Source organism: Poecilia reticulata, linkage group LG19, assembly GCF_000633615.1.
Source record: "Poecilia reticulata strain Guanapo linkage group LG19, Guppy_female_1.0+MT, whole genome shotgun sequence".
NCBI lineage: Eukaryota > Metazoa > Chordata > Actinopteri > Cyprinodontiformes > Poeciliidae > Poecilia > Poecilia reticulata.
Window position 1 is genome coordinate 24,650,479 of NC_024349.1, and position 12,820 is coordinate 24,663,298.

At 36.6% G+C, this 12,820-nt stretch overlaps 1 protein-coding gene across 1 annotated transcript in view; it reads left to right on the forward strand.

The window, feature by feature from the left end:
- Positions 1-12,820, forward strand: part of rab26 (RAB26, member RAS oncogene family) — an 87,326-nt gene that overhangs the window by 34,327 nt on the left and 40,179 nt on the right. The window contains exons 3-4 of the mRNA XM_008437961.2: positions 5,889-5,930; positions 9,419-9,485. Of these exons, the coding sequence (XP_008436183.1) occupies positions 5,889-5,930; positions 9,419-9,485 (109 nt within the window). The remainder of the gene's footprint in view (positions 1-5,888; positions 5,931-9,418; positions 9,486-12,820) is intronic.

Consider the following 12,820-nt stretch of genomic DNA (forward strand, 5'->3'; position numbering starts at 1 on the left):
GGAGCTGGAAGAAGTGGCTGGGGAGAGGGAAGTCTGGGCCTCCCTTCTGAAGCTGCTGCCCCCGCGACCCGACCCCGGATAAGCGGAAGAAAATGGATGGATGGATGGATGGAACTTTATTCAGAGATGCAATAAGTTAATAGCAGCTGTGCAAATTATCTAATTGTCTGTTGATTTGCAGCAGTCCACATTAATAGCAGATGTAAAGGGCCCCTAAACCAAATTTACCTTAGTCCCCCATGGAGGCCTGGTTCAGCAGCCCTGATGCCAACATCCCCAGAAAACGTATTAAAGATGGTGATTGTAGCATGACAAAACATGGAAAACAATTAAGGCTGTGAAAACTTTTGTACGACACTAGTAAAATGCGAGGAGTCAGCAGATAATTGGGTAAATGGGGGAGAAAGGCACTACATGCACAGAATGTGATGCGTCCCGTGGCGCAGTGGATATCCGGGGCACCCAGCCGCCCTGAGTCACGAGCCCATCCTCGGTTCTTTTGCTGCATGTCTTTCCCGCTCCCCCATTCACTCCCTTCCCATCAGATGACTGTCAAAATAAAGGACACTAGTGCCGAAAAAAAGCCTTAAAGACAAATAAACAAAAAGCAATATTTTATTGCTTCTTAAAGCAATAAAATATGTTTGCTGCTATGCTGAAAGAGAACAGAGCTCCAACTTAAAAAATAAAAAAAATCATTTCATTTGTTGCAATTAATCAAATTAAGTTTGTCAAACTTACTTTTTTATGTTTGTTTGTTACAACTTATTAAACTCTATATTTACTTCGATAAAATGTGCACTTGTACAAATGAACTTTTTTTTAAGTTCGGTCACCTGTTTTCTTTTTCTGTCCTAATTGTATGAAGGTGAGATGCTCCCATCTGCGATGTGTAGATGATTTTCTGACCTATTTGACTTCTTTTTCTATTTGTTTTGTTATTGTTTTTTTAAATGATGCACTTTTCATCCTGGTTTTTTTTGTTGTTGTTTTTTTTTACTTTCTGCATTTCTTTACATCAAAACGTATTTACCCCTTAAACATTTTCATAAGTGGTAAATAAGCAGCTGCGACAGACTGGTGATCTGTCCAGGATGACCCCGCCTCTTGCCCGAAACGTTCGCTGGAGTTGGTCACCAGCACCCCTCCCAAGCCCACCAGGGGGAGGGAGGGAGAGAGAGAAGAAGGGATGGATGGATGGAGGGTAAATAAGCAGTCAAAATACTTAATGTGAGAGCCATATTCACCAACATGCAGTTCAGTTTCCCACCAGGAGTCAAGGCAGGCTGACATGTGACTGATGTATGATGGGATGGACTTTTGTTCCCACTGAAATTTTCAGAATACAGAAATATTTTTCAAGCTACATAGTTGAGCCATTGACACAAATAAAACTTTTAAGGAATAAATGGGATATAAGGCAATTTTATGTTTTAATCAGGTTGTAGCTCACTACCTTTATTCATTTATTTATCTTTTAACTTCACTGTCTACTAAACCTTAGTTATTTATACTTGGCCCAGAGCTGACAGAGTAAGTGGTTAATGTTGCTCATCGTTCACTTATTACAAAACAAACACAAAATAACTACACTTAACATACTGATTGACTTTAGCATCGTATATTAGCATTTAGCATGATTAAAGTGAATGCCCTTTAGCATTCACTTTAATCTTTGAAAAATGCAGGTATTCTAGTTGGTAAACATTTTCATCAACTATTAAACTCACTATTACTATTATTATTATTATTATTACTGCATTCCTTGACAAACACAGTGTTCAACTCTCTGCATGTTGTATTTAGTTGTAGGACTGCACAATGTCAGAAAAATATTAATATGGTTGGTAATAATTGTAATAATATATTATGATTAAGCCAGTTTTTCCACATACTTTATTTTTATTTCTATTACATGATGAGTTTTAGTATCTGTTCCTAAACATAAACCTCTAGAGCGGGCGTATAAAGGCAGCTACAGACCATCGAATTGGCCGGGTACATAATCAATAGACAAAGCATGAAGAAACTGAAAATATATAAAAATAACTTTGTGCAACTCCACTTTACATTTTAGCTGGAGGTTTGCTGTCTTCTGAGTTAGTTGGAAACATGGAGACTAGTTTCCTGTCCACAGATTTCTCAGAGTTTGTTCTAAAAGTGCAAGACACCCAACAGGAGATGCCCTGAGAAGACAATCTAATGGAGACAAATGAACGACAAGTTCCATTAATCACAATGAATTTCAGTTTTACACCTTTTTAACTTTAGTCAAAGAAATGCCGTGTCTGGTCATGTGGAACCTGTATTTTTGCTTTAGTTTCTGCAGTGTGCAGCTTTGACACAAAACACATTAAAGAACAGAGCAATAAACCAATGAGTGACGGTGTCTGGGGAACAATGACAGAACGGACTAAATGACAGGAGAGGAGATTGGATTGGAGCCTCAGGTTGTTGGGAAGTCATTACTAATGCAGTCGTGCAGAGTATTTCTTAAATGTGAAGGAGAAGCAGCAAGTGTGTGTGTGTTGTAGTTTAATTTAATCTAGCACTTCTTCCAGGGTCATTGTCCCCGAGATGGAAGGTCAGATGTTTTTGGTCATGCAGAAAGTATGGATGGTGGTTCAGATGTTGGTAATAAACGGTCCTCAAGAATCGTTCAGCCAAGTCAGGTGAGCAGATATTAAAAGCTGGAAGCATTTCCTGACTGATTGTTTTATTCATTAGTAAAAGTTGTTTCAAGTTTGGGGAATGCTCTCAAATTCAAATTACACATCGGAGCCTCCGGATCCAGCAGGATGGAGTTCACACAGTTTAACAGCCGTCCTACACAGAGCTGCCAACATCTTCACAGCACAACAACGTAGTAATGCTGAGTCACAGTCCCACTTTATTTGCTAATAGTCCTGCTCTCACCTCATACTATTAGAAGAGGAACTAAATATAGAAGAATAAAATTCAAGAGAACTTAAACATGTTTCAAGATTTCTCTATTAACACTCGAAGATTGGGATCAATTTGTAAAGCTGGCACTGGTGAACATCTGCTGTTCTGGAGCTTCTGGGTAAATAGACTTTCTATTTTTAGCCATCTCAGTGTTCAATGCCATGGTGACCAATTGTTAACAGCTATACAGATTAAAAACCAAGAGGTCTATTATTAAGCTTCTATATTTACCGTGGCATGAGGCTGCACATGGTGATTCAAGTCTGAGGAATCTATTTCTGCTGAATGGCTTTGGATGTAGGAGCGAATCAGAACCGTCCCTTCAGTGATTCGTCACATGATTTAGTGAAGCGCGTTTCTTCCAAGGGTTTCTTCAACTTCTAGAAAATTCAAACAGTTAAAATGTAGAGCTGGACATACAAATACATTAAGGTTGTTCCATGACATTTAAGTATGGACTGGTATTAGAAACTGGTTTCTGTCTCATTGTAATATAGTTCAAAAGCAGAAACCAACAAAAACTACAATATAGATCAATAATCTGATTTATGAATCTGTAAGCCAATAGTTTAAATGAGCCTTTTGAAAGGGAAAATGAGCCAATGCTGAAAATTAAATTGAAATATTTAAATTTAATTTTCCGAAACGGAGATCAAACAGGTTGGTTTAAAATATGTTTTGGTTTTATCAAAAGTAATTGATTATGGAAAAAAAAAAGTGAAATAAAAAAGATTTTTTTTTTTTTAAAATAGCATTGATGTACACTGTAGCATTATTTTGTAAATTTATGACTGAAGTTTGACTAATTTGTATTAGTTCAGTAACCTTCATTTGTATGTTGTTTATTTTCCCAACAGACATGCTAATTCTAGTAGAGCTAGCATGAACAGAGCTTATTGGCTGTACAGGAGCTAGCATGAACAAAGCAGTAAACATGCTAGCTTCTGAAGCGCTAACATGTTCTCTAGTGTATGTTCGGTCAGGACAGAGAAGAACCCACGTTGTTTCTGGCATCCCTTCAAAAGTAGTTAAAGCTGTTGTAAGAGGTTGTTTATCTGACTAAAATATGACGATGATTATTAAATATGTTGAAACCAAAGCCAGGTGGTTTCCCAGCGGTAAGGTAATCCTTATTTGCTGTCTTACTTCTGTCAGAGCCTTCTTGGGCTTGGCAGCTCTCTACTAACAAAATAAGCACATACAAGATGAAAAGTGTTTTCCATTTATAAAGTAAACTAAACCAAACCTCCGTATCCCATGAAATATGAATGAAATGCATTAAAAATGAAGGAGGTATGATGTTGGTGACTGGTGGAATTGCTCCCTGGAGGTTTCACACTCAGAAAAACAGCATCTGGGTGTTGGTAAAAAAAAAAAGAAAAACTTTTTGGAAATTGAAATAATAATGAAAAACTAGTTGGGGAGACTTGAGGTATGTGAATATACATATAAAATGTTAACATTTAACTGAAAAGTACAAACCAGTAACTTTTCAACTAGATAAAGTAAAAATAATTAAACTTGTTTTAAGTCAATAATTATTGAATAAAAATTATAAAAAGTACTAAATCCACTTGCAGATAAAATTTAAAAAAACAGAATTAAAAAAAAGTGCCTCGTAATTAAATACAATTTATATTCAATAATTATTTACTTAAATCTATCTTTTTGAAAAGTTCCTTTAAAGTTATTTTAAACTTTAAAATAAAGTTTAACGTTTATTTTAAAATAAAGTTTAAAATTTTAAAATACATTTTAAACTTTAATATATTATGTATATATACATAATATATATTATGTATATCTACATAATATATATTATGTATATATACATAATATATATGTATATTATTACATATATTAGAGCAAATATATGTAATAAGATATTTGCTCTAAAAACTAGACAAAAATACACTAATGCACAAACTTGGTACTATTGAACAAATTATTGGAAAATGTTTAGGGTGATGCTGTTTAAGAATGAAAAACATGAGACATTATTTTTATTTCAATATTACATCAAAAATTATAAAATAAACCTGTAGGTTACAGAATTTGTCTTTGATTTTAATAAATGTTCCAGGCTGAGAAGTGCTACAATAATCTGTTTGTTTTAATGAATAACTTTTAATAAATAATCTAAATCTGACAGTCATCGCTGTATAAACAGTCCTTTTCTACAAAAAGAATCCTATTCTGCTTTTTCAGTGGAACTCTCCATGGTCTGACCCGAAAGAGAGACCTCAGTCTGTCAGTGAATACCAAACACTCTCACAGCAACTCTACCTTCTGCTTGTTTTGTCTTCAGGGGACAAATATGTAGTGATTGTAAGAAAGGAGTCGGTGGTTGCAATACACCAGGGCTGAGATTCAGCCTCCAAAGCCAGCAGGATAAAAAACAACAAACATTTCTCAAGCGTCGCAGCTTTGTGTCTTCCTTGCATGTTTTTCTTTGCAGCTCTAATAATCTGTTTAGATCCTGATATTGCCACAGTCTCCTGACCGAGTCTGTGAGCCCATCCATTTTATTTGCCAGTGTTATCACAAACCTTGTAATGATTGATGGCTCAGTTACTTCCATTCTCGTTTCAGGGAGCCAGAATCATTCCTCATGAGGTGACACTGCAGACGAATGGAAATGCTTTTGTGTATTTTCGTGGATTATGCAGACCGCCTTGCGGCCGTGGTGTTGGTAAATGACGCAACTCTCTGAAACAAAGCCGACATTGAGCAAAGCCCAGGATTTGTGTCTGTGACCTACAGATAGTACAGTGTGGTGACAGCATTACAGCTGTAAAAGAGGGCCTCCCTAGAGAGGCCAGTCATTTTACAACAAATGTTTTTCTACATACTTCAAAATCAACTCTTTCTACCTCCTTGTTCCTCTTTGTATGTACGCACATTTAAGTCATTGAAAGATAGATTTTTCTTTTGTCTTTCAGAATAAAGTCATGACCATCGACAGTGTGAAGGTCAAACTGCAGGTGAGACAGAAGAGCTGTGGATTTTAAAAGATCAAGACTTGTTTTATTCTCCTTTGTGTGTGTGTGTAGGTTCTTTTACAGGGTGTCTGTGAATCCTTAAAGTCTTAAATTAGTGTATATAAAATTAAAGCCTTAAAATGTCATGAATTCTATAACTTTTTTTTAATGTAATTTGGCCGTAAGCACATTAATCACAGGTCTTAAATTTTGTCGTGGCAGGACTACTTAATCTCAAGCATTCTGTGTTTTTGTTTTTTTTTTTCTCCCACTGGACTTACCATCCACCGCCCAGTTATAATATGCAATAAGGGTTTTACTGGCAGAGCTGCCATTATACCCTAGCTAGCGAGATAAACTAACTAAATAGATACCGTAGCAAGTTAGGTTAGCTAGGTAGATAAATGCCCCATCAAATTAGCTAGTTAGGTTAGCTAGCTAGCTAGATGTCCTGTCTAGTTAGCTAGTTAGATTAGCTAGATATCTGGATGGGCCCATATGGTTAGCAAGTCATAGACATTAACGTAGACGCCTCATGGAGCGGGCCGGCCCGTTGCTGCGATACGTAACTGCGTCCGCCATATTGAATGTGGAATATGTGCCAGTAAGGTAATACAAGTAAATGGATCAAACTTTATAAAGTGCCGTTCTACTAAGTATTTTGTTAATACCTGCCATTGACACATTTTCTCACACACATTAATTTATTTGGCAATCAAAGAAATTACTAAAGAGAGCATTTCTAACTTTTGATGTGAATATTTAAATGTTTTGGGGCATTTCTGAATAAAGAGCACAATGTTTTGTTTGATAGAAATGATTCTGATAATTTTTATATTGAATTGAATTGATAAACAGACACACTTTTACAGTGTTTTATTAAAGAATATATTTACATAATTCCATAATTTAATGTGCATTTAACATTTCAAGACAAGAACCAAATAATTTTCCTGTATTTATTTTTTTATACGTTATTGAGAAATTACTTTTGATTTATGAATCAGTCATTGTCAAACATGAAACTACATATTTTTCTTACTTTTTTCCAGAGAATAAATATTTATTACAGTATGTCAACTCTGCTATTGACAGCAAAGAGTGAAAATAATTCAGAGTAAAATATTTTTATTTCATTACATAAGCTGTATTAATACACTAATACTTCAGATTTAGATATTTAAAAATACACAAAAAGTGAGAATAAAATATGTATTATACTGGGAACACTGGTCACAGGCAGGGCTTCAGTCTGCTGGTCACACTGGGAGAGCTCCAATGACTTCTGAGACATCCTGGTTCACAGGCTAAAGCCAAGAATAAAAGAGAAATTATCCAAAAGTGTAATAGAAAATACATATGATCTATGTTTGGTATACGTTTCCTTCACATTCAGAAAAAGACATTTTTCACTCACAAAATCATCTGGTTTTTAATTAACTTCTCCTCTAACAGCGGTTTTTCATCAGCTCTCTCTCATTATAAAACAGTATGAAAACATTAGCTGCTACGCTAACAATTTCAGACCAATTTAGCTACATAGGAAATATTTTACGGTTGTTTAGAAGCGAATTTCTGGCTGACAAAGTCAAGCAATGCTGATCTTTCATCCTTACCTGGGGAAGGTAATTCTAATGAATCCAGTTTGTTTCGTAAAACGGTTGAAACAAGTCCACACAGCACAGGACTTAAGGAGCTCAGATCGCTCTGCTGCCACATAGAAGATGGCGGACGCTTTTACGTACGACTCAGCACCCCATGAGGCGTCTACGTATTGATGTCTATGTAGCAAGTTAGGTTAGCTAGCTAGACAGATGCTAGCTAACCTACACAGTTAGCTTAGTTGGATAGCTAACTAGATACATACCCTAGTTAAGCTAACTTTTCTCAAGCTAAGTTGAGAAAAGTTAGGTTTTCTCAAGCTAACTTAACTATACCCTACCTAGCTATGTACCTAAGAATATTAGCTAGATGACTAGCTAAAGTTCCCTACCTAGCTATCTGGCTAGTTTGGATACATTAACAGCTACATTACCTAATGTAATAGCAACATATTAGTTGGCTAGCTAATATACTGTAATATTGTCTATTATTAGCTAGCAATATACTGCTGGCTAGCTTTTTTTGTGTTTATCACGGGTAAGTTCAAATTATCAGTGGTTGGCTTGACAACGTTCATCTTTGCCATTGCCTCATTTCTGTTTAAAACCAGGTTTCTGTAGGTCTAACCTACTCTAATTGAAATGACTAATGAAAGGTAAAAACATCCAGTGTAAATGCATTCTGTACGTCTTCGTTGCCTTCAGTATAAGGGCAAAAAGGCAAAACAACAAGTTAATGAGGCGTGGGTTTATCCATCAGTCAATTAGGCAGCCGCTCTGCCTGACTGAAGAGAGCATCAGGAGACACAGAGGGGAGGGAGGCGGATGGATGTCAGTCAAATTCCTTTTCTCAATTACACAATCTTCCTCATCGCTCTTTCTCTGCCTTTTTTTCCTCTTCTTTAATTGATTCATCTGTCAGTCTGTGAAACCTGGTAATTCAGGTGATATTTCAAAGATGGGCTCATTTACTACTATTTCTTTAATTGGCGCACCACTTTACGGTTTGAGAGAGCTGCCTAGTCTGAGGAGAAATGACCTTGCTACATTGTGGTCATCCCGGCTCCTTAAAGGGGGGACTGAGCTGAAATACTGAATCTTTCCTCTCTTGTTAAATTTAGTAATTGTGACCAGAGATTAGTTGTCAGTCCAGTTTTTATATACCTGCACCTTTTTTTTGTGAGTTTCAAGGGAGTTTTTTTGATGCTCCTCTTTTAATGAAGACAGTAATGAAATGAAAACTAATGAGTTTGAAATGGAAAATAAAAATAGGCCTTTTTACAAGTCTAATTACTTATCAAACACTGTCCAAACAAAATTACAGCGAAACCAAACATGTTTTGGGCCTTCAAATAAAAATCTACATTAAACGACGTGTTGTGAAATTCAAGTTTTACTGAATAATTCGAATCAGTCTTACGTAGTTTAAGTAGTCTTGTTTAGTTGGAGACAAGATAACCGAAAATACTGCAAGTGTTTTGCATTTAAAATCCTGCACAAATATATCTTTTAAAAAAGTATAATTATAAATATTTTGTAATGATCTATATATTGAACTGCTGATCAAAATGTGGTTTTAAAATAAGCCTAATAGATAAAGAAAGATAATTAAAGAACAAATTAAAACAAGCAAACATTTAACAGCTAATTTTCCTAAATTTACACAAATTAAACAGAATTCCAGTTCTTCATGGATTAATGGCGACACTTTCTCAACTATGCAGCTGTTTTGCACATGTACTCAGCGGCTATAGTGGTGTGCTACAATGGCATATGGCATGTTTTGTTTCTTTTTTTTCTTTTTAATAAACTTTTATTTGCAGTTTTTTTTTGGCAAAGATATAAAGAATATAAGTCACCTAAAACCTTTTCTTCCATCTTCTCTCTCAGATTTGGGACACAGCTGGTCAGGAGCGTTTCCGCAGCGTCACACACGCCTATTACCGTGATGCCAACGGTATGTGTCCTTCTTCTGTGTGTGTGTGTGTGTGTGTGTGTGTGTGTGTGTGTGTGTGTGTGTGTGTGTGTGTGTGTGTGTGTGTGTGTGTGTGTGTGTGGGTGTGGTTGTGTGCGCCGTGTTGTCATGACTGACAACACGGCTTTAATTTTCTCCTGTCTGAACTAAACCGCCCTGACATTTTGCTGTGCTCTTGTCTTCAAAATGTTGGCTGACATCTGATAGCTCATCGTAGCTCTCTCACTCCTGCTGGAATGAAGAGGCACAAAAACTCTGATTATTGTGGGCAATAAAATGTGTTTTGACAGATGCACCCAGTATTATTTTGCCGATCTACTGGGTACAAAATAGGTTAGATTACTTGCATTGAGGAGGTCGATTTAGTAACATCAACCAAAACCTATAAACAGAAGGATGGATGTGTGAGTTTGTGCAGAACGTTTTTTTTTTGTTGCCACATTTAAATAGCAAAATTAAAACCAGAAACTTTAATATGTTTTATTGTGAATTTGTCTTGTTTGAAAAAACTAAACTTAACATCTAAATCTGTTGTAAATAATCTAAAATGGTATAAATGTAACAGTGTATTTTCCAGGCCCATAGTGTCATTTTAAAGTACAACTAAGTAACTTCAGTTATAAAAAATGCTGTAAATATCAAACTTAAATGATATTTGACTTTGTAATTAAGCCGTTTTCACACTGCAAGGAACGGAACGGTTTCAAAGTAGGGCCGACCGTGTTTGCATTAGAACTTCCGACCGGTTCCACCCAGCCCCTTGGTTCCAATCGGGCCGGCCAAGCGGTGCTGCTTAGAATCAGCAGCTGATTGGTTTAGAGTCAGCCGTTGGTTGTTTTGCAGTCAGCCGTTGATCGGTTCTAGCTGGCTCTCACTAAACTGTTCTTACTGTATTTTGTAAAGAGTGCTCTTTTTAATATTTTTATCATTTTTAATTTGCGATGAATTCCCCTCAATATTCTGCTGTTACCTGGTCCCATGATGAGGTCATTTTTTTCCTCCGCTTACTCGCTGATGAACGAGTACAGAATGAACTAGATCGGTCAACGAGGAAAGAGGAAGTTTTCCGCCGCATCTCTGAGGAAAAGGCTTCGGCCGCTGCATCGAAACCGTTGTTAAGTTTCAAAAGTAATGATGTCAGGTAGAGCTTCGATTGCGCCCTCAGTTATATGCAAACACAACAGGGCTGCAGTAGGGAGCGTGCCGTTCCTACCTTGCAGTGTAAAAACTGCTTTAGACACCTTGAAATTGGGCCTCTGTCTCTTTAAGAAGCTCCTGCTCTTGCCGTCACTCCACTGTCAGCATGTCATCACCTCAATGCTCCTCCATTATCCACTTTACAACCGTTTTTAGGAACATTTGATAATTGAGGAGTATCTCTGATGAGTTAAGTAGACTTGCAGTTCCACCAGGTGATTGCTAATCACTGCTGCCGCTAGTCTGGAGGAGCTGAGTCAGGGAGTGGGTTCTCTGTAATGCAGAATCTCTGCTAGTAGAAATATGAGGAGCGTTGTGAGAACAAACCTTTAGGCACTGCCAAATGGTTGCCAAGGGAGATTCAAGGATTTCAAACATCCATGAAAAAATCAATGCAACGTTCCATGTATGTTTTTGATGAGGAAATAATCTTATAACATAATTTAAGCTAAAATAATTATGCCTGTATGAGACCTCCTGACAAGTTAAGACAAATAAAAAGGCTGAGCAACGTCAGTGTCTCTATGCTGATATTCTTCCAATATTTTTACATTTCATGTAGAGGATGTAGAAGATAACGTTCTCACTAAACTGAAAAATATAGATTTTTTTGATTTTTTTAGAAGAGAATGAGGTGCAAAGCTGCAGGTTTACTGTCTCTATGATATTTCGACTGTAACTATTATATCAAAGCAAAGACAGCATTACAATGTGCTTAAATTGAGATAACATCCTTTAGATTGTCACAAGATAAATTTAATCCATCAGTTAAGACAAAAGCTATAAAGGTAAATCTAAATATGTCCATTAAAAAAAACAAAAAACTAATTTGTGTCTCTGGATACAAATTAGTTCAGTGGTGCAAAACGTACACTATACAGTCTTCTTGGCCATCAATATTTGATATATGTAATTACCTCAATCCAGATAAAATACACTCCAGCTTGTTATGTACAAATACGTTCAGAAGTATCTGTAGATTTCAAACAACCCCAATAAAGTTCACATTCCAGCATGACAATCTGGTTAATAAATTACAAACTGAAAAGTTTGTTTTGGTTTCCACCTTTAATTATTAGCCCGTGTTTGATTTCACACATGGTCAGCTCCCATTCCTCTGGATGTCAGGTTATTTATAACGACATGAGAAGAGGAGGGGTGACGTCTCTGTGCTCCTCTGGCCCATTGCCTGTTGTTCTGATCTGTGGATTCTTCAGTTTACCCTCATTGATCTTTAACAAGACACCCGGAGAGCCTCGGATCAGAGCCTCTGAGCCGTCCGTCTGCTCCTGACTTTTAAATAAAACTCATTCAGCCTGACGGGCTGGACCGGGGGGAGAGGACGCAGCCCAAACACAGCTAATTCCATCACTGCCTTCGACTAACAAACGGCGCTTCATGGCTTGAAAAGATCCGGCTGTCAGAGGATTCGGCCCAATTGGAAAACATCAATAAGTTTAACTGGGCGAGTTCTAGAATGCGCTTGGGCCTCGGCTCAAAGTAAAAACTTAAAAAACAGGAAGAGAGCAATGCTGTAAATAGTATTATAAATTCCTCACACATAAAAGTTTCAGACCACCAAACAAATTTTAAATTAGACAAAGATGACCTGAAGGATTGGAAAAGACTGATTTCAAATGATGATTTTGCTAAACCGTCCAATAAAACCCTGTAAGGCTTCTGTGAAAAGGAACTGAACCTTTGTTCAGCATGGCACACACTAGCTGTGTATATTCTGCTAATCTTAAAAAAAAAACAGTTGTGACGTTTGCATTAAGTAAGAAGTACAATTAAAATCACACTTGAATTAGTGGCAACATTAAGGTTGTTGATCATGTGACTCGTGATGAAGTTAATTTGTTTCCATTGCAGTTTTGCAAAATACACCAACTTCAGTACAGACAAAAAAAACCCTGACTTCATTCTAGCTTTTTATCTAAAAACAAGTGTTAATTCTAAATTTCCATGTTTCATTTAAACAAATTTGTTTTTGAATTGCCAAGTTGCGCAATTATATGGCCAACAGAAACGCAGCTAGAGTGAATCAAACTGTGGGGCTCTTGAACGTCTCACTGCTAGCTTGACATTTTAAAATCCTAACGTACTTCATGTCACAGTGT